At 37.5% G+C, this 26,122-nt stretch overlaps 6 protein-coding genes across 12 annotated transcripts; 3 read left to right on the top strand and 3 right to left on the bottom strand.

Moving 5' to 3' along the window:
- Window positions 1-882: 882 nt before the first annotated feature.
- On the top strand, window positions 883-6,729 carry LOC105188185 (Dis3 like 3'-5' exoribonuclease 2). Of its 2 annotated transcripts, XM_025300163.1 has the most exons (9): window positions 883-1,074; window positions 1,150-1,995; window positions 2,121-2,800; window positions 2,932-3,193; window positions 3,316-3,851; window positions 3,991-4,288; window positions 4,442-4,635; window positions 4,770-5,052; window positions 5,153-6,729. In XM_025300163.1, exons 2-9 carry the CDS (start codon window positions 1,342-1,344, stop codon window positions 5,234-5,236), a joined length of 2,991 nt encoding a protein of 996 aa, XP_025155948.1. In that variant the 5' UTR covers window positions 883-1,074; window positions 1,150-1,341; the 3' UTR covers window positions 5,237-6,729. The 2 variants fall into 2 exon arrangements, 1 of the variants encoding a protein (XP_025155948.1); XR_003113104.1 differs by lacking the exon at window positions 5,153-6,729 and having other exon boundaries at window positions 883-1,995; window positions 3,991-4,211; window positions 4,770-4,950.
- Window positions 6,369-11,561, bottom strand: MARCH6 (membrane-associated ring finger (C3HC4) 6). Its single transcript, XM_011149508.2, has 6 exons — window positions 11,444-11,561; window positions 10,411-10,860; window positions 10,006-10,336; window positions 9,573-9,946; window positions 8,329-9,439; window positions 6,369-8,178 (listed from the first exon to the last, which is right to left on the bottom strand). Exons 2-6 carry the CDS (start codon window positions 10,795-10,797, stop codon window positions 7,430-7,432), a joined length of 2,952 nt encoding a protein of 983 aa, XP_011147810.1. The 5' UTR covers window positions 10,798-10,860; window positions 11,444-11,561; the 3' UTR covers window positions 6,369-7,429.
- A 435-nt stretch (window positions 11,562-11,996) lies between these two features.
- Window positions 11,997-17,216, top strand: elg1 (enhanced level of genomic instability 1). 3 transcript variants are annotated; one of them, XM_011149504.3, is made up of 6 exons: window positions 11,997-12,096; window positions 12,262-12,844; window positions 13,170-13,693; window positions 13,883-14,193; window positions 14,412-15,997; window positions 16,281-17,216. In XM_011149504.3, exons 2-6 carry the CDS (start codon window positions 12,515-12,517, stop codon window positions 17,034-17,036), a joined length of 3,507 nt encoding a protein of 1,168 aa, XP_011147806.2. In that variant the 5' UTR covers window positions 11,997-12,096; window positions 12,262-12,514; the 3' UTR covers window positions 17,037-17,216. The 3 variants fall into 3 exon arrangements, with proteins under 3 accessions (XP_011147806.2, XP_019699160.2, XP_019699161.2); XM_019843601.2 differs by having other exon boundaries at window positions 11,997-12,844; XM_019843602.2 differs by having other exon boundaries at window positions 11,998-12,844; window positions 13,883-14,187.
- A 153-nt stretch (window positions 17,217-17,369) lies between these two features.
- On the bottom strand, window positions 17,370-19,965 carry eIF3l (eukaryotic translation initiation factor 3 subunit L). Its single transcript, XM_011149507.3, has 3 exons — window positions 19,841-19,965; window positions 18,273-19,724; window positions 17,370-18,046 (listed from the first exon to the last, which is right to left on the bottom strand). The coding sequence occupies exons 1-3, from the start codon at window positions 19,859-19,861 to the stop codon at window positions 17,912-17,914; spliced, it is 1,608 nt and encodes a 535-aa protein (XP_011147809.1). The 5' UTR covers window positions 19,862-19,965; the 3' UTR covers window positions 17,370-17,911.
- A 757-nt stretch (window positions 19,966-20,722) lies between these two features.
- On the bottom strand, window positions 20,723-23,807 carry Sgsh (N-sulfoglucosamine sulfohydrolase). Its single transcript, XM_011149500.3, has 10 exons — window positions 23,622-23,807; window positions 23,207-23,336; window positions 23,011-23,147; window positions 22,765-22,915; window positions 22,392-22,630; window positions 22,169-22,288; window positions 21,777-21,974; window positions 21,532-21,701; window positions 21,267-21,413; window positions 20,723-21,170 (listed from the first exon to the last, which is right to left on the bottom strand). The coding sequence occupies exons 1-10, from the start codon at window positions 23,734-23,736 to the stop codon at window positions 21,015-21,017; spliced, it is 1,563 nt and encodes a 520-aa protein (XP_011147802.1). The 5' UTR covers window positions 23,737-23,807; the 3' UTR covers window positions 20,723-21,014.
- On the top strand, window positions 21,731-25,750 carry Pmm2 (phosphomannomutase). 4 transcript variants are annotated; one of them, XM_011149501.3, is made up of 5 exons: window positions 21,731-21,849; window positions 24,292-24,383; window positions 24,475-24,669; window positions 24,747-25,014; window positions 25,155-25,750. In XM_011149501.3, the coding sequence occupies exons 2-5, from the start codon at window positions 24,324-24,326 to the stop codon at window positions 25,418-25,420; spliced, it is 789 nt and encodes a 262-aa protein (XP_011147803.1). In that variant the 5' UTR covers window positions 21,731-21,849; window positions 24,292-24,323; the 3' UTR covers window positions 25,421-25,750. The 4 variants fall into 4 exon arrangements, with proteins under 4 accessions (XP_011147803.1, XP_011147805.1, XP_025155958.1 ...); XM_011149503.3 differs by lacking the exon at window positions 21,731-21,849 and adding an exon at window positions 23,286-23,304; XM_025300173.1 differs by lacking the exon at window positions 21,731-21,849 and adding an exon at window positions 23,970-23,988.
- The last annotated feature ends 372 nt before the right edge of the window (window positions 25,751-26,122 follow it).

Raw genomic sequence — 26,122 nt, 5'->3', positions numbered from 1 at the left:
TAGTTCTTAAACTAAACTTAAAATTTGTTTACATTGTTTGCACTTTTGACACTTTTGTATCTAAAGGTGCCAATATATGGGAGCGTCGAGCGTCGAGTATCAAAGCGTCCAACCAATCAGTTTTTCATTTCTTATTTCACGGATAAAAACAAGGAACTTTGATTGGTTGGACGCTTTGACGCTCGACGCTCGACGATCCCATGTATTGGCACTTTAATGCCCGTTGCACATCAGATGCGATGAACGATATCCAATAAGAGCTCTTCTTTCAAAAGAAAGATGCAAACGAACTTTCTATAATTGATCCGCTGATTGCTCTTGAATGTTCACTCATGTACCATTTTTGTTTATAAACTTGGTTTTAGCCATTAATTTTGTAACATTAGACAGAGAAATGGACAGATTTTTATTATTTATCATCTTGATAATTGATCGGTTGGTCAATTATGAAATGTATTTAAATAAATTTAAATTAGTTTAAAGCCTGCCAACTTTATAACTAAAAACCAAAGTTTCCAAAATCGATTTCGGAATAAGCCTTTGTGTCTATTTGTGTTCCTTTGTTGAAAAGCAATGGAAGATACACAATCGACTTCTAGCATTGGGGGTAGTGTAAAGCCAGCGGCACACGGTGCTTGTTTTCGTGCTGGATTGCTTGCTGGATGAAAATACTGCGTTCTGATTAGTGCATTTCCATCCATCTTCGGAAATATACCAATCAGAACGCAGTATTTTCATCCAGCAAGCAATCCAGCACGAAAACAAGCACCGTGTGCCGCTAGCTTAAATCTTCCTTTATATCATACACTGATATACAATACACTATGGGTGCATTCAGTACTACAATTGCTTACTGAGCACTCAGGAAGCGGTTGTAGTACTGAATGCACCCAATCTGTAGCGTGGCTATTCGCAATGGAGTTATCAGATATATACATGAGAATAGCCAAAATGACCCTTTATCTCAGCCCAAATAAGATTTTCGTAAATCTGTGCAAGAGCAAGATTGATTCATGCGTCGTGTTTATATTTGTCTTCCTTTCCTATCATTATGACCTAACGCGGAAACAAAAGGTGTGTATATACTTGTTTGTTGTATGATTTGTACATACATATACAAATTTATACCTGTATCTGGCGTTTGCAAAGATATTCTTCAGCGAAACGACTAGGAATCACCGTTATATATATATATATGTGTATATATATATATATATATATATATCTCCTTGGCACATTGGAGTAAGTGTAAGCTTATCTGCGATCTATTTTTTGGTTATCGCGCTTTGCATTAAAATACACTGTAACTTCACGAGGGTATACTGATTACTCGTTGCAATCATGCCGAGAGACCTGAGACAAACTATGAAGAAAGTTCGACGTGGGTCTCGTGGTAAGCGCCAAGATATCACATCGTTTAGATACGAACAGAAAATGATATTGGATTCAATGATAGATGGCACAGATGCCGTTCAAAATAACGTATTAATGGAACTTGGTGCACAACTCGCATCTAAACTCAAGGTTTCTGCAAATTTCAAGTTGAAACAGGAACGTGCGAAATCCAACAGGACTGCAATGTGTGAAACTCAGGAGCAAGTTGCATCGAATTCCTCAGGATACGAAACGGACATTATGAGGATGGCGAGTACATTGTGGGTATCGTCGAGTAGCGGATCAGTAGCTAGCAACACAACGCACAATAGTATTATGCAAGATGAAAGTGAATCCACAGAAGAAGAAAAAGAAACAAATGACATCAGGACATCAGCTACGACAAATCACTTGAAGATTGACACATTTCACACATGCAGGTCAATGAATAAAGATGTTACATTGCATGAAAATGATGCAAGAACCATGTCAGATAAACCACAGAACATTGCTTTGAATTGCAAGTCAAAATTAAAGCTCAAAGTAGAATTGGACAAAGTTACAGCAACTAATTGTTTATGTTCATGTCAGATACAGGAGAAACATTCAGTTACAAATCAGGTTGGTGTTGGTTGTGCAAACATTATAATGTGGTTTTTATTGCCACAGAATATATATACTTGAAAAATATTTATAATTGCAGAATTATAAGCATATTTATATATTTTTTTCTTTTTTTACATTAGGCTGATATCTGCAGCAAATCACCAAAAAAAAGTAAAAAGAATAAAATAGCAATGAGAGAGTTTAAGGAAAATACACAGAAGGAATGCTGTTGCATTAAAGAAGAAACAGAAAAAAATTGTGCAACAAAGAAAACAAAAAATGCACGGGAAATTACACAGCAGTTGTCAGAAAATATGTTTTCAGATTATATACCTGTGCCAGAAATGAAAAAAATCTTGGAAAATCAAACATTTGATAATATACAATATGTAAAAGGAACTATCCGTGTAAACCCTAAATATAATCATTTTGCTTATATAAGCATGATAGATGGGGAACGTGATTTATTAATAAATAGTATAATTGATAGAAATCGTGCTTTTGATGGAGATTTAGTTGTAGCACGTATAAATCCTGAAGAAAATTGGCAGATACTTGCCAATGGAAAAATACAAAAAACTGGCACAGTTATTTGTATATTGGATAAACTACATCCAAGGAAGGCAATTGGGTATTTAACACAACATGTACGAAAATGCAAGCCTTATGTGCTAATCAAACCGAAAGATATAAGAATACCATTGATTAGGATACCCTCAAAGTCAATGCCAAATTTGTATCATAAGCAACCAAATCTTTATAATAATGTAATATTTTTGATTGTCATTAATCACTGGACACAGCCGAGTCATGCATCAGGGTAGGTCTTTGCATCACATGTACAAAAAGTAATATATATCAATGTTGAAACAAGATAATGAGCTTTATATTCTGGCTTTATATATAAAGATGCTCATAATGGCATTTTCGATTGCTTTTATATTTATGTAGGGAAATTCTCCAGATAGTGGGTGAATCTGGTGACCTAAATGCAGAAGTAACAGCAATATTACTCGAAAACAATTTGGATGTGTCGCCGTATCGACAAGAGTTGTTACAAGGGCTTCCCGATAGTGATTATGTCTTGACAAATGCCGATATAATGGGCAGAGAAGATTGGAGCAACGAATGTGTTTTCACGATAGATCCTGCCACAGCTGTTGATTTGGATGATGCTGTGTCTTGTAAAGTCTTGAAAAATGGCAACTATGAGGTAATCGTGACGAATAAACGGATTAAATTTTTCTTTTTATTCAAGATCGTTTTATTTTTCACCTCTTTTTTACCGAGATCCTTCTGTCGGATATATGAATGTATGCTTTGTGATGATTCTAGGTTGGTGTGCACATATCAGACGTAACGCATTATTTAGAACTCTTCTCTCCATTAGATAAAGCAATTTCTAAACGAGCCACCACTGTTTATTTACCACACACATCTTACCACATGTTGCCGGAGCAGCTCTGTCGAGTTTGTTCCTTGCTACCCGGCAAGGATAAATTAGCTTTCTCAGTAATTTGGGAACTGACACCGGACGGCGAAATTGTGGAACAACGTTTCGCAAAGACTGTAATAAGATCATGTTGTCAATTGTCCTATGACCTTGCTCAAATTATGATTGATAATCCTGAAGAAGTTTTATCTGATAAAGTTTTGGACATAAAAGGAAATTTCACGGCGTTATCATTATCCAATACGGTGAATAATCTTTTTAAATTGTCGACTAGCTTGCGAAATAAACGATTTAGTAACGGTGCGCTCAGCTTGGACCAACCAAAAATACATATATGTATGGACCCCAAAATTATGCGGGAACACGGAATTTCAGTACCTGTGAACTACCAACTCGAAGAAAGAAGAGACAGTAACAGGTGCAATTTTTTACTAATATACACTATGTTTGTTTCCGCTATATACATTTCGTGTCGCGCGCGCAAGAGAAATAACTTGATTGAATAAAATACATCCGACAGATTTAATGATTTGATGAATTTATGTGTGTCGGTTTAGGCTCATAGAAGAATTTATGCTGTTGGCAAATATGACAGTTGCCGCGCAATTATATAGCACGATTCCTGAAACGGCTTTATTGCGCATCCATAGAGATCCGATCAAGCATAGTCTTGTAACGATTCATGAGACATTGCGAAAATACGGAATCCATTTGGACATCGAGACAGCTGGAGCTTTAAATGCCAGTATTCAACGCTATGAAAGAGATTTATTAGAATGTAATTCTAGCACAATGAACAATACGATGCAACATGTTATAATGGTTATCACGAATTTATGTTCAAAAGCTATGACAGTAAGAATTCATGGAATTTTTTTTATATTAATAATGATAAAAGGTGTACTTGGTTTATCAAAGTTAGAGTTACAATGTAGACGCAACGCGAACAAGCGCGAATAAGCATGATGAGAAAAGTATACGACGTAATAAAAATTTTTAACGTTTCAGCGTGCAGAATACAAGTGTGCATCTGCCGTCACTTCGAGCGATGACTTGAAGCATTACGCATTGAATGTACCACTTTATACGCACTTTACGTCCCCTATTCGAAGGTATTCCGATTGCATAGTTCATCGTTTGCTCTATGCGACGATCGCGAATAAACCAATGCCAAGGAAATGGACGGCTAAACTTTGTTCTAGGTATTATGTCATGTATATAAATGCGGGCGCGTCACACGCATGCACGCACGCACACACACATTTTTAATGAATGCGATAGAAGTCGGGAAGAATATCACACAGGATTTCTAAACTTTACTTTCGATCTCCGACAGAATATCAAACAATTGCAACGTGAAGAAGTACAACGCAAAATTAGCTCAAGAGCAAAGTACCGAGCTATTCTTCGTGCACATGGTAGGTCTTGCGGGAAGTTTTGAAGCTCTGGCTATTGTAGCGGAGATAAAGGAACGCAATATGGATGTTATTCTCTGTGATACCGGCATAAAGTTGAAGATATATTTTAAAGACATAAAACACACCGTTGCTGTAAAGTATTCGGCAGATCTAACGGTCCCAACTGTAACAATTCAATGGAAGACGCTTCCCGTTACACAGGTATCACGATATATTTTATAGGTCGATGAAAATATGTTACCAACGTGTACGTTGGTACTACTATGGTATACTAACATGTCATCGACCAACTCTGTTACAGATAATTAATATGTTTTCTTCGGTACGTGTACGAGTGGAAAAAATGAACGAAGACTTGCGTTTAAAAGCAACCCTCATTCAATAATAGCGAGGTGATGCGCAACGTTTGTAATATTTTTATTTTTGTATTTTTTTTTACAAGGTAAATGGCTATGTTTACATCGGTGTTTATACAAGGTGTGTATTCGCGAGTAATGAATGACAATCGTAAGTACGCATTCGTAAATGTGTGTCAACGCGTATGTCAATTGTATAAAGTATACGTATTCTGGTATAGTTCTAATATATAGTTAATATATTTATAAATGTATTAGCGTATGTAGAATATATACAGTAATTTATTTGCGAATGCATATTTAAAATTGCCATTTGTTATTTCGGGATATATTTTGCATCAGTTTATACTAGTAGCCTGATACGACGAATCATTGTGACGACGAAAGATTCTTTTTTTCTTTCTTTTTTATAATTTATATATATAGTGGAAATTGCATATTTATATGTTGTATTTATATGTGTATTAAAAAATAAGTCTACCAATTTGGAGGATCACAAATGATAATTGTTAAGAATACAGGAAAAGGATGTTAATTCATAATTATTACCGCACGAAGAATTAGAAGTGTGGTATCGTTAAAATAAAAGTAACATTCCACTCTTAAACGTATCATTATACATGTACGTATGTATATGGCGTCTTTATAGAGATCTTTTTTTATCATTATTGTACATTAAGAAACTCGGATCATGTCTCTCTATTTGAAAGACCAAATTTGTATATATAATCCATTATTGACAATTGTAAATTTAAGCAATTTTTAATTTATAAAATATCGTGTATTGCGTATAAATATTGCTCTCTCTCTCTCTCTCTCTTTCTCTCTCTTATAATGTGATCTTCCGATTCGATGGGATGAGAGATTAACATCTTTTTATACTACTATTACTATTAATACCATTTTACGTGATTGATATGCTAATCTTTTTAAGCATTAAGTCAACAATAAATAAATATTCATTCTTTTTTCGCGCGCAGACAAATCATTTTACTGAACGGTACTTAATGAATTGTTATCGAATATGATATATAGTTATATGATATATGATATATAGTTTTCTTCGGTAAAACACGAATTTTTATTATTGCAAACACATGGAAATGGTTGACAAAAGTAGAGTATGCGTATGCATTTTCGTCAATTTACATGCGACTTTGATTGATCGTCATTGAACTACTTCACAAATTAAGATCAAGACATGTAGATGCGTTGCAGACAATACAGGACAAGCATTGCTGTTTTAAAATATTAATTTATTGTAAATACGACATATACATGTACAATTGGATGCATTAATGTTATCTGGTGCATCCGTTCCGTTTTCGTGTGTTTTTTGAGCGAGCTTTATTACAATGAAAAAGATCAGTGAAATCTTGCAAGTGCTAACGGATCAGCGAAATTAATGCACCCGATCATACGAACCGTGTGTTGTAATATATTTATATGATTTACACATAAATACTACATAAACCTGTATTGACGGTCAGAGCGGATATATACACTTTCAGATTTCATTTCATTTCATTTGCGTACATATTTGTACTGTATCATTTGCGTAACAAAATATTTGATTTGCTCAAAATGATTACCTGTCAGATGTACAAATTTCTATAAATCTACCTATCAAACGAATGAATCAGAATTGTTTCTATACATCCTGCGCTCCCAGATGATTTGATAACGGTACAAATATACTTTTATATCTTTGTTTCTTTATCAATCTAGGATCAAGAGAAATCTCAATCGAGAGATTGAAAGACGATATTCTATACCTTTACATTTGCAGTGTTATTAAAAATTTATATTAAATATACTCTGGGCTACCGTAGAATCGATGATTCTGTCGGATGAACGAAGAAACAGTTTTTCGATGAATTCATCATACTTGTTTTTTTGCTTGCTCTCGGCTGCAGATAGATCGAGGCGTCAGTAGCCAATAAAGAGTAAAAATTCATTAAATTCACTCAGATAACGCGATCACAACGGAATACAATGTTTGAATTGTGAAGCATCTAAGCAAGAAACAATACACACTGAATAACAGTCCTTTTTTCTTTCTTTCTTTTATTTGGTATCGCTCTTACATCGATAAATTATAATATTAAAAATAAAATCGTGACTAAATATAAATTATCATTTATCATAGATGTTAAAGAATGTACACGAAGCTAATCCTAATTCATCTTCCACCGTAACAAATATTATGCTTAATGACACCGTTAGCTTGACCTCTGCGACTGATGTTGCTGCGTCTGCGATTTATTGCGATGCTCGTAATTGACAAGTCTTTGCCCCACAAGGTACTTGTCGTTTTTAATGTGCTCATACAGTTTCTTAAACTGACGTATCTGAAAGCCGATCACCACGCAGACCAGGCTCACTAGAAGAAGGAAAGGATACAAGCGTCTGGCGATGAGGATCTGAGTCTGTAGATTGGTCACTAGAAGGGGAACTATCCCGTAGGCCACGGCGTAAGGAACCGCGAGGGCGAGACCGAAGCAACATATGACCGGTGCCGCCAATTCTGTAACGACGAATTTCAGATCCATGTCCCTGATACCGTCGTTGTACGCGCGTTCAATAGCCAAGCGTATCCGCCAATCGGGCCCCATCATTGTCACAGCGGTGGCTATCTTCGTATATAGCACACCCAACGCCCAATCTTGCCAGATAAACAAGATAGGGTTTTGCTCGAGCGGGACGCGTAACGGTACTACCACCACCAACTCGAGTAAAAGACCGAATAGGAGCGGTATCACTCCGACTAACAGCACAAACGCCAGCGAAGCCTTCATGCCTAGGATCGCCCAGTGCTTAACTCGGTCTAGAATCGCCCTACGACCACGAGGCAGCCAGGAGAATGCCAGTACCAAGCCTCGTGCCGCAGCCCAGCATACGTATGTGCCGCAAGCTACAGTATACACTTCGTGCACCCTTCCGGAGAGAGGCCCCACAGATTCGCCGCCATCTATACATAAGTATTAAGTGAGTAATAATAAAGTATAATAAATAGAGACTGAAAAGAACGAATGAAGATACAAAGATCAGACGAAATGAAGAAGACCTTGAAAGGTAGAAGACAGCAAAACGCGATATAATAATAATAACATCGACTCACCGGATCCGGTTGACGTTGGCGGTAATACAGGTGGCGAGGGAGCGGGCGCTCCTACCATCCACAACGCCATCACTCTACGTCCAAGCCATACGGGTAGCGTCATGGCCACCAGACTGGCGATCACAAGGGATACACAGACGCAGAGCACGAGACCAACCAGTCGCGCGGGGAACCAACGCGGTCTAACATACGGTTGGAATCCCGTGGGTCCCTCTCGTTGCAGCAACGCCTGATGTGCAGCGCCCAAGTCGGGATGTTGTGGCTCCTCAATCACCGCCGGTTCCGGATCGTCCGTCTGCTCTCGCAGAAGATACGACTGCAGATCCAACATCCATGCTACTACGCGGCACCATGCCCTCACGAGAGCCTTGAGCCATGTGCGTGTGTGTGATTGCTCCAGCAACGCCGGTAGAATCACTTGCAACAGCAGGAGCTCCAACGAGAGCTCGCCCACTTGAGCCTCACTTTGCACGGTCACAGTGTACGGTAGAAATCCCGGCCAGGCCCATCTGAGAATCTTCACAGGTAGCCACAACATCAACAGGATCACCGTGTCAAATATGATTGCGGACGCGAGTAATCGCCGTACGTGCCGCAATATGGGAAGATGTATCATCTCTTGTATAGGGGAGAAATCGGGATCGTTTATGTTGCGCACGAACCAGACGACTCCGGGTCGCAGAACCTCGCGCAACAGAAGAATGAACGCTGCGAAATAATACATATAGATCGTCCCTACCAGCCAATGAATGAACATGGACGTGCCGGGAGCGAGTCTAAAAGAAGATTCTCTATCTTTGAGGGTGGCGTCAAACATCGCCAGCGAGCAGATGTCTAGCCACCAGCCGTAAACTAATGGAAGTACACCAATCTCCACAACGGAGAGCAGGGAGACTTTGACAATCACATAACAGAGCCCGAGGATTCGCTGAGAACGTTGAAAGCCTAGCAGTGCGGCGAGAGTATGAAGAATCACTAGGCAAACGCCAATGACACAGTAACCGCACAACGTAGTCACCAAACCCTCGAAGTGCGATGCCGCCGCGTGCTCTTGCAATCCTAATCCCGCTATCGCGAAATGACCGATATGATAGGGGCAAAAGGCGAATACCTGCGAACAAATATCATGAAAGGTACGACGGACTGAAAGAAAAAGAAAGTGAAATGAAAGAAGGAAAATGGAAGGAGGAAGAGAGAATCAATTTTCGATATACGGTTGATTTTCGCGCCAAGAATAGACTCACCATAATAAACAGAGTGTTCAGAGACACAACCCAGAAGACATGCTCGAGAAAAACGAGAGATCCATCCAATCCTAACAGACGCTCCCAGGTTAGTTCCTCGGCGGGCCTATCCCACTCCATGGGATTCCAATTGGCCTCCTCGGCCTCGCCCTGCGGTTGAGCCACTACGTGCGCTTGTACCACATGTCCCCTTATCCAGCCTTCACCAGCCACAGCGTCCGCTTGTGCATCGTCCGCACCAAGTTCCTCCCTGATTGGAAGTGGTGGCGGAGCGGGAACCGGTGCCTGCGCGTCTCTTGCCAGATCATCTGGCTCGCCGATTCGCGGATTGTCAATCACGTTATCCGCTACTCCTTGATACACAGGGTGTTGGTCTACACAATTCAAGATCATTATTAGATAAATGTTTCGTGTGCTATCGTATACTATATACCTTCATTACGTGGCTCTCCTTCTTGCGGGATAGGTGGATGATCGACAAAAGGTGGGACGTTGTTGTTGTCTTGAACTTCCTGTGGCATAGCCTGTTGCTCTTCTTGAGCTTGCTGCGGCTGTTGTGCATTTGCCGGCGGCGGATTATCAACTAATGGTATCTGCACATTGTCTCTCTCGAGCCAATCGGGACCGCCCGCATGTAGGATCTGTTCTCTCAACCATACCAGACCAATAAATGCAAATAAGGTGCAAGTGACTACAAAACAACCATGAAATACATCCGAAGAAATATTTTCTGTAGAAAGCATATCCATTGGCAGCGACATTATCTGCGGATACAAAACTAATCAATTGACTTTATCACTGAAATGCAAAGCCTTGTATCTAAAGCCGAATGTTTTACCCGTACTAAATCCAATGGACCGCTGAACAAAGCTCTATATGTACGATATGCGGTCAAAGGGACAACTCCTAGCCAAGCGATTGCCACTAATGTGTAATGTAACCAGTACTTTACAGCAGTGAGAATGCTTGAAAATAAACCACCTATGACATCTCTTAGTGGCAAACGACGTGGCATGTCTGGACTATATATAGGTGTAAATGAAAAGCGATGGCCACAGAGTTCACAATATTCCTTGCGCGAATATCTCATCCACTGCACCAAACATTCTTGATGTATCCATTTTATGCTGCCTGTGCAGATACATGGGTGAAATAGTGGTCTATCTGCCAGGCCCTCTGACCGACAGACCCGACATATATCTGCACCTAACATATCCTCTGTCATGGTGTTTGATTTTTTGGACAATATTTGTGTTACCAGTGAGCAGTCAGAAATGACCTTCTATCACTGAAAATAAAAGACACAAATTGTTCATAAATTCACACAACACAAATAACAAATGTAATTAAGCCTTTCTCTTTATGGCAGCCCAACAGGTGTGATCATAGCTCAATTGTGTCGACAAACAGAGGAGTGAAAGTGAGAGGGAGAGAAATATACAAACATAATGTAATATTAAAATAATACAAAAGAGTGTTCTGTTAACGTTACATAATATAATGTAATATTCTACGTAAAACTGTTGCACGAAAAGGTACACTATCGAGTAACACGTAATTGCGCATTTATGTTGACACATTTGTCGCGAAAAATGAGCCAGTCGTAATAACATGTTGGACATTTTAGCGGGTAAAGGATAACGCGTACAAGTTCTGTGCAAATACACCAGTAATTACGAAACACGTTTAACAGCGATGTTATATTTTGCGAAAATTATTAGAATTATTACTCGGTAAGAGGAACGTATGATCTGTTGCAAAACAGAAATCGCGTTATTTGATGCACACGTTATCGCTCCGCGATAAAGACAATCGTCTGTCACTAGCCTATCGGTAACAATGTAATTTTCACACAATGTTCAAATACTCACGTCTGCTCGAGTAAAAATACATCGAGTCGAAAATTGTCGTGTAAAATATCGAAAAACGTCTACTGCTACTTTTTCACTTCTTTCTGTCTCGCACTCGCATGCTCTAAAACTTGAGAGACGTAGAAGTCACTATCATCAATTTATATCTGACATTAGGCCTGTTCCGAAATCGGTTTCGGAAACTTCGGTTTTTAGTTGTAAGATTGGTAGGCCTTAAACTATCCTATGCCCATTTCTACTGTGATTAACTTCACCGGTTAGTTATTCCATCCGAATCGACCAATCGCATTTGCCAATACTGATTAACGACAGATAGGCTGTGTTCCAAAATTTACTGCCAGTACTGAAAAAATACATAGTTCGTGTCACATATATTATAGATTGCAGTGCTGGCAGTGAATATTGGAACACAGCCATAGAATTAGATCATCGCATTAAAATAACCAATAAGGTTGAGTTAACAAGGTTGGTAGTAACGGCCATTAAATACGTTCCGTAATTGATCATCTGATTAATTACCAAAATAATAAGTAACAAAAAATCTCTATCTAATATCATATTTTTCTATGTAATATTACAAAATTAATAGCTAAAACCAAGTTTGTAAGTAGAACAGGTGTAGCATGGACATGCATTAACCGGATACTTTACGGGTAACGTTTGAAAATAGGTGTAACGAACATAATTTCAGCTCAAATATAGGCATAAATGACGTATCGAACAGTTTTAAAAATCATTGTTAACTAAAAGGCTTGGATAGTCACTTTTAAGCTTCTCTCTGCTTTAATTATTTTATTGCACACTACTGCTATCTATAGGTATTGGAAAGTGAGTTAAAAAGGCGGGAAGACGCGGATGAAGGCATGCCATCATGGTGTCGCATCGTCGGGAGATGAACGACGATTATCATGCATATTTCTCCGAACATTTCTACTTCGTCGTGACATAAAAACATTTTACCGTGCGATAGATGTACTACTGATTTTATTCACCACCAGTAAATAGTTAATATGGCACTGAAATACGATTAGTGTTATTTTTGTGGATAAATTTTTATCAGTCCGTCGAAACATGAAGGATATCAAGCAATACTTCGCGAACGGTTCAAGAATTGATAAAAAGATCGTTGATTCCAATGATAATACACACAAGGAACATATGGAAGAAGAACAAGAAGATGACTTCATTGTGAGGGCTAATCGTAAACGTAAACGTGTCAAGATCCGTATATCTCGTACTGGCTCCGAGGAGAGGATATGTAATATAATTGAAAGCAAGAACGATCTGATCGACAAGACTCCGAGTCCTTTTGGAAAAACAAATGACAACAGCAGAATTTCACAAGATGAAACAGTCAAGTCTGATTTAACTAGCTCCAGTACAAAGCGACATTTTGAAAAGGTATAGAATTCAAGAATCGGTTAATTACTGGTATATTTTATTGATTTACAAAGTATTAGATAAACAAAATAGAAAAATTTTGTACACATAATTTGACTAAATTAGAGTTGATGTTACTTTTATTGGGAAGTACCTAATTTTTAATAATATTTTCGAGCGATTATAGTTTTAGATATTTTTTTCATAAAAGAAGTTTCTGGAATGAATAGAAATAATAGAGAATTATATATTTTCAATGATATCTTTATTCAGAAATATCAACTCTGAATCATTCAGGTTATTTCTTGTGAACAGTTGACTAATTAAATTTTATTCTTTTTTTAAGTTTGCTGTTGCACTGGTTGGAAATAAACCTAAAAGTATGAAAAATATTTCACAAGATATAAACAATGAAATAGATAAAAATAAACAGATTGTGAATTTAATTGATTCATCTAATGATATCCTGATGGAGAATATTCATGATAGAGGACTATCAAATGCAAAATTTTGTGATGACATTGGTTCTCAACGTGAAGAGTCAAATGCCTTCCAAGTTCTGATGAGTCGTAGTAAACCAATACAATATAAGTCTCTACCACAACAATCTGTAGAAGATATTGAATGTAACATAAAATCAAGTGACATTAAAGAGTTGAAAGCCAAACATAAGGAAAAACTAATAGCATTAGCTGATAAGAAAGGTTATTCAAAAAGAAAACTTGCTGAGACTGAAGAAGGTGAGAAAATAGAAAAAAATATAGAAAATCGTCTAAAGTTCTTCAAAGGTGACAATGGAAACAATGATAATTCTGCATTATCAATCAAAAATAACAAGCAGTTATCTGGAAGCTTGTTGAATTATTTTAGGTAATATAGAATATATAATTGTTATATTAGTATGCATGTATATGTGTGATAATTTGTGTGTGTTATAGTATAAAATTATATAATTAATAAATTTGTTGAATTAATGTTAAGATATTAAATTTTAATCATATTACAATTATATTATTATAACTTTTGAAAATCATGTAATAACCAATTTTTATCACACAGCAAATCATCTTTGGAATTAACAAATAAAGAAATGAAATGTGTGTCTACTATTATCGTAAAAGCTGATGTGCATAGAACCGAGACTGCCAGCATTGAACCAGTGCTTAAGCCAATCTCGAACAAGATTTATCCTATTAAAAGATACCTGAAGGCCAACATGGATCTTTCCAAAGTAGATGATATTCATGTCATAGCATCTGAAAATCTGACTTTGCCGCTAACCCCCAAGCAAGAGAAGCAACAAAAACCCCGTTGGTCTTTACGTATAAAATTACATTCTTCCGAAGACAACGATAATCAGGATGGTAATGGTATCAGTATAAAATTTAATATCGAAAAACAATATAACCTTTTTGTTCTTATGTAATACATATGATGTAAAATATAGCAGGAGTCTCCCGATATTTATCGGTTGATGGCGATGATATTTTTTTCACACTTTGATCGCTGATGTAAATAATATTCTAGCAAATAATTGCTTAGCTTTATTATAATATCGCTAAACTGATATTCAAAATGTTACACGTAGATACAACCGATGACGAGCTATTCTCGCCGAGAAGCAGATCGAAATTCAACGTGATCACGAACAAATCTCAAAAAGACATGGGTGTATATGTAAAAAACGATAAGTCTCACATAAAGCATCGCAAAGGACATGTCGATACGACAGTACGAAACGAGAAGAAAAATGAGTCATTTAGTAAGCAGGAAGATAACGTTCAAGCAAACATCGACAAAGATTCTCCCGCTAACAATAAGGCTTCTGATACATGTACGTCAGGATCAGAAAAAATTAGCAAAACGAAAGAAACATTCAACGGCACGTGCGGAACTGTTATAACGATAACCGACAACTCCGAGGATGAAATCGTTATCGAGAATATATTGAAGAAACCAAACGAAAAATTAGCACCATTATTTACGAAACGACGCAAAACTGATCCAGCGGTCGTTGCGGCGAAACGCTTATTCCTGCAATCCGATATAATCGATGGCGAGAACAAAAATACAGATAGGAAACTAAACAATAGTATACTCATGTTACCATTTCCCATCATCAGTCATGTTACACAGTTGGAGAAAAACTTCCATTTGAACAAATTTAAATTCCAGCACAGATTTCCTGCGAAAGTCGAGAAGAAATATCTGCCTTCAATAAACATTAATGAGTACAAGTGTATCACTAATTACAAAATAGCTTCGAAAGTAACCGAAGCAATCGACAAGCCCGTGAAAGGAAATTTTGATCTGGTGTTATTGGAGATGGAGGAACGTTGTCCGAATGTACAAAAAATGTGGCAAACTATATCGGCGATCAAAGGCAAGACTGAAAAAAAACCGCTGCCACGAACGAAAGAAGGCAAGAAAACGAAGTCCCTTAATAGAAAAGGTTCGTTGGCGGAGAACGTGGAGACGAGTCAGTCGCATAATTGTACGTGGATATGCAAGTACAAGCCAATGAGCGCACAAGAGGTGGTCGGGAACGAAGAAGCCGCGGCTAAATTGAGGGACTGGCTGAGCGGTTGGAGGACGCCTTTGTCGAAAGAAGATTACAGCAGCGGCGAGGAATTCTACTCGTCGGACTCGTGCAGCAACTTGTGCAACAATGAAAGCAATCAAACAGCCGTGTTGTTGGGACCACACGGTAGCGGAAAAAGCGCGAGTGTGTATGCGGTAGCGGAGGAGCTCGGTTATAGCGTACTGGAGGTGAACGCGTCCTCCAGACGAACCGGTAAGAGGATCCTGAAGGAGCTGGAGGAAGCCACTAAGTCGCACAGAATCAAGAAGAACAAGCGCAAGTCCCCATTCGAGCAAGCCACGAAAAAGAACGAGGTGTCGGAGATATCGCAGAACTCGCTGATCCTTCTAGAGGACATCGACCTCATCTTCGAGGAGGACGAGGGCTTCGTCTCGGCGGCGTACCAGTTAGCGTCGAACACCAAGAGACCGATTGTCATGACGTGCAGAAATGTGTGCCCGCACTTGAGCAAAATGGCGCCGCAACAGAATAAGATCTACTTTCAACAGGTGAATGGCAGCAGAGTGTCCGCCTTGCTGGAGTTAATCTCGTTGGCCGAGACGGGTTACAGGCTGCCGCACAATTGCCTAGTGGTGAGTCCCGCGATATTTCTACCTTAACCTTAACAAGGCTTCAATAGAGCTTAAATTTCTGCCCTAATAATATTATCTAGATTTTTGTTTTTTACGCACTTACTTTAAAGGAGAATCAATGATACGATGATATCGCGCAAATTTTATGTGACGAAAATAGAAAAAAATTGAAATATCGCAATTACTCGTACAAAAATGTCGCGTTTACAAAAGTATATAGTTATAATTCATATGCTACGAGCTTATCTATTTATTGATCTTTATTATTCACTTCATTGTTTAGAAGTTGCTGCAAGCAGGCGATCTACGGAAGGCGCTGCTGCAATTGCAATACCTGCTGCTGTCCGGCCCGCCTGTACTATCCGATCAATCTACAACCGTGAGACCGTCGCTTTGGCAAGACATGCAACGTTACTTATACAAACCTGCGATTAAGCTGAAACGGCACGATACGAAGAAAGATATGAATGCCAAGAAATACAAAGGACGGACAATGAAAAACGATATACTGTGCAGTTTGGCGGACGATTTAGACGGTTTGTCGCTGGTGTCGTCTTTGATCGACATCGACGACGCGCTGTTGAACTCGCCAGAAGCGGACTCGCAGCCTAACTTGTCACTAACCGAGAGCCTGTCGCTATATTCCGCGGCCCAGCGCTGCAGCGCGGATATAGCAAATTTCATAAGCGACAGGATACTGTACAAGAACTCAAACGGAAATAAGCACATGCCAAATTCAAGCACCACCGTACTTCGAAATCAATTGAATCGAGGAGTGGATCTAGTACTGTCGCATGTCACGTTCGCCTGTCTGGACCACCGGGTGATGGCGACGGATTACTTGTCCACTGCACGTACAATATGTCGCGCCGAAGAGTTTCGTTCTGCTGGCAATCACAAGCGGGGCAATCGATTCTTCCACTATCTGCACAGCTTGAAGGTGCCGGCCAGTTCGTTGAAGCCGAACATCCTGACTGCCGCATGTCGAACGCTGCAGGAGAAAGTTGACAAAAACGCATCCACGTCGAGCACACAGTGATCGATTGTTATTTGGAAAAGAAGTACATTTTCCGTGCGAGATGCGACGCGAGTAGCTTTGCGAAGTTCAGTCGCGATGTAATTTTTATTGATTGCGAAGGTGGGAGGAGCTTTTATTTCGTAAAATGTTATTTATAATGAATATCAACTATTATGTATTATACTGTCATTGTTATCAAAGATAATATGTATATATGATATATTTTAATATTATATTGAATATCGCAGTAAAATATCAATGCCTTTTTCCTCACATTTCATTGATAAATTTATCATTATATGAGTGAGGCGTACAATTATACTCGGGCCTGTAAAAATCGGAGGAGGAATGGAGTCAAGTTTAGAGTAATTTATATTGACAAGATGTATCGCGTATATATACATATATAATGGATTTTACAGTTGCACTTTAGATTTTACTGAACGCTGAACGCGAGATGCGATTGATGTTAAATTTTACTTGTCCTGATATACAGAATTGTGTATGGATATTTCGAATGTGATAAGAAATACGAAATACATGAATGCAAATTCTCATACACAATTACTATTATCTGTACATTATATCACAGTGCACTGCCAAACGCGGATCATTATATTTTATCGTAATCTATATTGTAATCAAAGGGAAATCTACAATTTCAGGATGTTTAATCAAAATAAATATTTATCTTTAAAAATTCTTTTATTTCCTCTTTCTCCGTATCTTTCGCATCTTTTTGTCTGCCGAGATAATTAAATTTTTATATGACGTTCGCGATTCTTCGAACTTACAGAGAGAAATCTACAATATGAGAATGTTTAATAAAAATTAATATTTATCTTTAAAAACTCCTTTATTCCCATACTTCGCAATTTTTCCTGACGAGATAATACTTAAATTTTTATATGATGCAGCTTGCGATTCAATTCCTCGAACTTCAATATCTTGCGAATGAAGAAGTCACCGTATCGATGCGCTACTTTCGTGTCGGCTATGTGAATCATGTCGTGGTCAATGTAGAAGTCCAGCTAGAAGAACGACATGATTATCGTCAGTATAAAATGAGAATATTTTCCATGACTTGTTTTCTTCAAATGTGAATTCGGAAGATGCAGTAATAAAATGCGTTACTTTCAACTAGAGAAATTGGTATTCTACAGAGAATTGATAGTAAAAGTAACGTTTTGATATAAAAGTATAGAATGTAACAGAATGTAAGTAAAAAGTAAAAAATGAGAAAAAATGATGACACACCTCGGATCCGGACTGGAATTTGCCGTCTAATCCCGACGTGCCTTTCGTCCAGACAATATTCTTCATCTTGTGCTTGAAGCATAATAAGTGGATCGTCAACGCGTTCACCTCCTTGTCCAGATCCCAGCTCTCGTCGGAGCGCGAATTGCTGCCCATGAAAGTCGCCAATTTACTCAAGGGCAGTGTTGTGTAGAGCTTTAGGTATGAGCGAATAGTCGGCAGCATCTTCTGTTGCACCACCTCATCCATGAACACCTGGGTTTGATGCTTGATGGCTTCGCGAACGTAGTCCTCGTTAGGATTCTCCGGATTCGGTGGCGTCAAGGAAAGAAACTTAGGACACGCGAACACGAAGCAGTTCTCAAACTCAGTTAAATCGCCATATTGCATCTTGTACATCTTCTCGTGGTAGTTCTTGTCCCGCAGTGCTTGCTGCAGGCCTTCGTCGATGCATTGCGGATGAAGGACCAGGCAGATCGCGAGCAAGTGATACATCTGCTCGGTTTGCTTGTTAATCTGATCGTTCTGGTAGCTGCGTGTCGCGAACAGCTGCTTCGTGCGCTGGATGTACAGCAGGATGCCGGAGAAGGTGCGGATCGCGTCCGCGTAACGACGCATCATCATGTATGCGAAGCCTACGTAATACGCCGTCGAGATCTGACAGCCGGGCACATGTGAGTACGCACTCTTCTTGTACAGCTCCACATTCTCCAACACTTTGATGGCTTGGTAATAATCACCCAATAGCGAGTGCAGTCGCAAGAGACCGACGAGCGAGAAGTAGCCGAGCATCTTATACAGAGAATGCCGGCCAAAGGCACCAGCCACGGAATCCGGATCGCCACCGCTTGCGTATACTTCTAACTGGCTCTTGATCTTCGACTTGTCCACCAGATAATGCAGAACATTCAAAACGCAGAGCACGTCCCAAATTTTATTGTGTGCGTTTAAATTGTCAATCTCATCTGGAGTTTTGTTGGATAAATTGGCACGATATTGGGCAAACGATTGGAACTGGTAGACAAACTCATCGATCAGCTCCCACAGCCATTGATCAGGTAATTCCAGCTGCACCGGCGTATCCGGATGCAGGATATAGTTGAAGAGGTCGCAATAATTGTAGAAGGAATTCAGACGCTGTTCCAATGTGGGTCCCTGCATGCGAGCGTAGATATGACGGTAGTAGAGTTCCTTGTAGAGGGTGAGGAACACTGGGTCGTTGTCAACTAGATGAGCGATCGTGGACGCCTCGGGCCATGGCGACTTGTCGAACAGTTGCTCCGAGATCTTGGGAAACGAGTTCTCATAGAGGTTCTGGATCTCGAAGATCATGCCATCGTTGATGCAATTGCGCAAGAATACGAGAAAGTTGCGCACGATCTCGGGCAGTTGCCGATAACTCGTTCGGTCATACTGTTCATCTGACGGCCCGTAATCGTCATAGGTATCGTACTGTGAATAAACCGTGCGATAAGATCATGTAAAAATTACATTAAAAGTTACGTGGATGTGTTACAGATATTCGATGTTAGATATATACTGGTAAATTTCTTAAAATAAATCGGTACCTCGTTGTAGTCGTCGTACATCGTGCTCAAAAAGTGGTGATCTGGTTAGAAATTATAACCTTTTTCTCCAACGTTTACGGTACGAACACGAGTCGACTACGCGGACTGTCGTGAGTCAAGAGAAAGTACTTGATTGGCGACAATAATACATTTTCGTGTTGGCTCGTTCGATAATGCCAATAATGCCATCTAGGACTTAGACTAGCCAATCAGACTTCCGCTTCTACTCTATCATATTTTTAAAATCGAACGCATATCTAAATGTACATGCATCATGACTCGTAATTCATAATAGTGCTCGATAATTTTGTAAAGCAATGAATGTTTGAAATTGTATGGAAATTTAAACGTTGAAATGTATATGCCGGCTCAAGCTCAGTTTGGTAATATGTAACGGCCTTTATTTATATTATCAATAACTGTAATTTTAACAAAGTGTGATGCTCGTTTTACGCGGCCTTCAAAACTCGAATTCTCTAGTTGTGTTGGGACTCGTTATTCTGAGCCTTGTTTTTATGATTCAAATTAAGCAGATCTACAACAACAATCAGAAATATAACAGATATTTGACGTACAAACAATACGTAAGATTTCAATATATCTCTATAGATGTTTTAACAGTTAATGCCTGAAATAATCTTTGCTGCTTTGCTAATTTATCATAGGAAATAATATATCTTATCACATATATTTTTAGATGAATGAGATAGCAACGGAATTGAAGGCAGTAGTGAAGTCTGTAAACAAATCATCTACTTATGTTCGTCAACTAAATGAGATGCTCTCAAAATATCGTGAAAGATCGATAAAGAATATTTCAATGTCAAAAGTTACTTCGTCGTCATAAATATTTTGAGCTACTGAAGAATGGAGAACTTCAACTGAAGGTAGTAGATGTTATATTGAAATTACAAAAATTCATTACATTGTTATTTGCTTTGTGTATTATAAAATTGATGCAAATACTGAAGAAAATTGCATATATACATATTACATAAAATATTAATTACAAAATCTATTATGATTTAGTTTATATACAGTGGAAGTTATAAGAATATTGCATTTTGTTGAGTATTTTCTTGGTAAATATATAGTATAAATATATAGATGGAAAGTTGTAAAAAAGAAAAGATACTTGTAAACACTATTAATGTAACAAATACTGGAAATAATCTCAATATAAAATTGAATCCCAGTCTAATGGCATACATTGAGGATCATTTTTATTAACTCCAGTATCTTGGAGAACAGCATCTGGTGCACATAGCCATGGATCTTTTGTCATTTTCATCCAATTGAACAATCGGTCTTGCAGGTCAACAAATATGTTCTAAAATCAGGAAATATATGTACATAAGTTATTAAACTTATCAGGATTTGAGGAAAACAAATACTTGCTATTAATTCTAATATAACTTCCCATTACCTTCAATGATGGCTTTAAGGCTACATTATTTAATTCCTCCGGATCATATTTTAAGTCATACATCTCCCATTCTGGTCTCTGATAATACTGTTTTAATGTTTTAAACCATGGTAAAAATTCATGTTTTCGTGTTCTATTGAGAAGATCCTGCACACATATGCAATATATATAAAGTATATATTATGTCTGTTCATAAATTTTTATAAATTTGTACAACATGCTTATAAAAAAATAACATATGTTGAATGTTTCTTTTTCAGATTACCTGGAAAGTCGGGGATACATAAAAGTCCTGATCGATAGGGAATGGCATCCGGTAATTGATGTTATGTATAAGCTTGTGGCGTTTAGTCCTAATCGCACGCATCGGATAGTACATGGTAACTTCATGATGCGTTTGGCTAACGAAGATCGCCGTACCGTTTTCTGTGGGTTCTAATAATGGGACATCAATTATTTCACAGTGCGGATTTGCTAATGGATTATAATGTACGTTGCGTGTATATATACCTTCACGGAGCAACGGTAAAAGCGATTTGCCAGTAAACTGCGGAAGAGATACTTCGTCGGACGTCTGATTTTCGTGAGTTATATTAAACCAAGCTAATATTGTTGGGACTATGTCTAGCAAAGAGGTCATACTGTACGTTACGCTATTTTTTCTATGCCCGCGTATTGGCGATGAAATCATCATCGGTTCAGCTATACCTTTGATGATTAAATATTGACAATTAGTGTCATTAGATAATTATAGTTTCACCAATTTCCTTAGCAAATTCTATATATATTCTATAGAATATACTTAGATATCTTAATTCTTGAAACATTATTGCCATTTGCTCTCCGCGTTTATGTACGTACAATGCAATTTTACCAAATATAATTGAATTAAAAAGTGATACCTGGGTCATATAAGTTTGTGCGAGCGTTTGGGAAAGGTATGCCATTGTCGGACGTGTAAAGTACCAAAGTGTTTTCCTTATAGCCAGCATTTTTGAGTTCATCAAGTACTAAACCAACTCCTAAAATATATACATCTTTCAGCTGCATTTCGTTGTATAACGTTCGTATATCTTGCATATAATATGTTAAAAATATGGATGAATATCTGTATTCTAAACGTACCTTTATCTAAACGAGATATTGTTGTATACTGGGCAGAAATGTCTCTCCTAGCAGCTTCCGTGTCTTGAACGTAATAAGGTACTTTGACTTGATCCCATTGATAATATATCGGATTCCAGTCCGGGATAATACCCATTCCGACATTTCCATTGCCAAATTTTTCACAAAAATTGCCATATTCTAGATGAGTATGTCCACAGCGATGAGGATCATGAAAAGCAACTAGTAGGAAGAAGGGTCTGCAAATATTTGAATATAACTGGAGAAATTTTTTGCAAAATATTTATAAATTAAAGCAATTTTTTATATATGATGATTAACTTAAACTTAAAATTGTTAATTTAATGTTAATTTTGTGTAAAATTTTACTTACTGTGTTTTATTATATGAGAGAAATTCACGTACTAACAATTTAATATGAGTAATATTACGACCTACTTGAAGAATAGAATAATTTTCTTCTGTACGTTCAAAATCAAATGGGTAAACCTCGCTTGGACCTACATGCTTTTTGCCAATGATTCCTATGTGAAGAAAATGTTTATTTATCACAATAATGATATACTGAATACTGAATACTGAATGAATATTGTAGATTCGTTAGTTATAACTGCAATACCTGTTTTAATGTTGTTTCTCTTCAGTAATTTTGGCAAACTTTGAACATTTTCAAAAGAATTAAAATGATGAACACCATGATGAAGACCGTACATTCCATTTTGATGACTTGGTAATCCAGTCAATATTGCAGAACGACTATAAATTAAAAACTCAAGTTATTTCTTTTCTGGACATCAACTTGAATCTAAAAGTACCTTGGTGAACAGCTGCTGGCTGATGTATACGCATTATTGAATAAAAGACTTTCTTTTGCCAATTTGTCCAAGTTAGGAGTCTGACAGATTTTATTCAAGTAAGATCGCATTTCGAATCCTGCATCGTCAGCTATGAATTAAATAAAAAAAACAGAAAAGAATGATCTCAAATAGAATAAATCAGATTCAAGCTTACTTATATAAAATTACCTTATTCTATATAAAATTATTTCTGTCTATATATAAAATTTTTCTCCAGATAAAGAATGTTCTAATATTATTTTATCTTACATATCTATGCGCATAATTATAATTTTCCATATAGTTATGATTATAGTTCGTTCTTGTTAATTCGATAATACTTTCGCAAGCTATTTTTACAAGATATGCGACAAAAAAAGAGAAGAAGAATTACCCAGAAGTAACAGCACATTCTTTTGAGCCGCATCATTATTCGCACCAGTGTTGCGCAAATCTAGCAAGATAATGCACAAAAACCATAATTTATTCAAACAGCTGTTCCGCGACATATCGGCGCATATGATATACCATGAGGCAAGATACGTCAAGTTAGCCACGTATATGTACTAAATGTATCATGTATGCCCTTATTTCATGAGGTTGTTAACCAATTTCGGATTACAGAGATGTCAGTAAAGACACAAGTTTTTTCCTATTATCTTTTGACTCTTGACGATGACAGCGTTGACTAAATTGAAACTGCATAGAAGAAAAAATATACGTTTCTTTTGACTATGTATGAGAGGTTAAGTGCTCAGCAGGTTAGGTTATCAGCTAAAGTTAGTGGAAAAAAGGAGGGGATTATTAATCCGTTACTTTAACGTTATATGCGGCACGTGATTTGAAATCTCGCTTGCTGATAATTCTTTTTCTCCATCTTAAAATTGGTCACTTGTTACAACACGCTTTTATCCGAGTATCTTACTACTAATCTCAGAAGACTATATGTTCTTTCGCTTATTTTATCCTGTATGTATAATTTATATGTTTTGCTCACGTTGCGAGCACGTTTTTTTTTACATCTGTAGCAATGTTTATGTCTGAAATGATCACATGTGTTTCAGTTTTTTTGGCTGTTTAAACATAACTTTGCATAATGTCAAAAAAGATTATTTGCTTGTTTGACGTCGACGGCACACTCACTGAACCACGACAGGTATTATATCTTGGCTAAATATGTAGAATACTCATAACTATTTGGATAAAACATTAATGTATTTTGAACAAAATACTTATATTTTTCATAGCCAATTAGTCCCAATATAGAAAAGTACCTTTTGGAAACAGTGAAAAAAGAATTTGATATTGCGGTAGTTGGGGGATCTGATTTGTGCAAAATTAAAGAGCAACTAGGTGGTGAGAATCTGTTTGAAAAGTACAAGTATGTTTTTGCAGAGAATGGCCTTATCGCTTTTAAGGATGGCAAGGCTTTGCCGTCACAAGTAAGTAATATGAGAATATCAGCAATAGAATATTAACTAAATTATACGCACACATAAATTATTCTCATATATTACAGTCAATTCAGGATATGCTCGGAGAGGATATGCTACAAGACTTCCTGAATTTTGTATTGCATTACATATCAGAATTGAAATTACCATTCAAACGTGGAACTTTTGTAGAGTTCCGCACAGGCATGTTGAATATTTCGCCAGTAGGACGAAATTGCAGCAAGAAGGAGCGCGAAATGTTTAACGAATACGATAATGAAAATCACATTCGCAAAAAATTTATACAGACTCTTAAGAAAGAGTTTCCTGATTTGGCACTGACTTACAGTATTGGTAAATGACATTGCACTTGATTAGTTATCGGATGTTTGGCTTTTATCACCCACTTATTGTTTGTAATTTTGATTGTAGATCCTAGAATCTTTCACGTTTCGTGCTTAATATTTTGTTTCTATATTTTTTTATTTTTTAAGGGGGACAAATTTCTTTCGACGTATTCCCGTTTGGTTGGGACAAGACATATTGCTTGCGTCATATTCAAGGCTACGATGAGATACATTTCTTTGGCGATAAAACGGCCGAAGGTGGTAACGATTATGAAATTTATGAGAGCGATTTGACGATAGGACATTGCATCACATGTCCCAAAGACACGATCAACCAACTCAACGTCCTTTTGGCGCTCGTGAAAGAAAGTAGAGAAAAGGAGCAACTTAGTGTGCCGATGCAATGTGTCTAATGTAACTGTGGCCTAAACTCGAAGTATGTTTCTAAGTCGAGATGTAGAATGATACTTTCACTACGGTATACAATGACGCAGATGCAATTCGTTCTTACGCGTAAAATTTTCTTTATACTTCATCCATACTGATTCTATTGCATTCCTGATAATAAGAATGCTATTTATAAGTATGCAACATCTTTAAATGATTTTTTTGAAAATTCTATACGGAATGTGTTTCCACACGTATTTAAGGATGCGTGTATACTCTTTATATTTATATATGGTTTATTCGTTATAGTTTAATGTGCAAAGGTTATGAATGTTGAATAAAAACGTTTATCAGTATTACGGATATATAACAGTTAATTCAGATTTGAGGTAGATAACATTCACGTAAATATAATATGTGCACACACCGTTCTTCATGCATCTTACATATAGATACATACATGTGTGTATACATACATTGAGAAGACATTAAGCGATAGTGGTATTGAGGCAAGGTAATACTCGATACCTGATTGGAAGACGACGCGGAATCTTTTTTCGCCATTGATATAAGGTATGCAACGTGGCTTTAACTCAATTAGCATATGTAAATGCAGAAGCTACAAGGTTAACATCGGTGTATTCATAGTCGTTGCAGCTATTGCATGAAGTAAGACATTGATAAATGTAATTCATAACGCATGTAATTGGACAGATTTGGAAAATTTT

Source organism: Harpegnathos saltator, unplaced genomic scaffold (assembly GCF_003227715.2).
Source record: "Harpegnathos saltator strain DR-91 unplaced genomic scaffold, Hsal_v8.6 scaffold33, whole genome shotgun sequence".
Classification (NCBI taxonomy): domain Eukaryota; kingdom Metazoa; phylum Arthropoda; class Insecta; order Hymenoptera; family Formicidae; genus Harpegnathos; species Harpegnathos saltator.
Note: the sequence above shows the minus strand (reverse complement) of the source record. Positions and strands in the feature narration are given on the sequence as shown.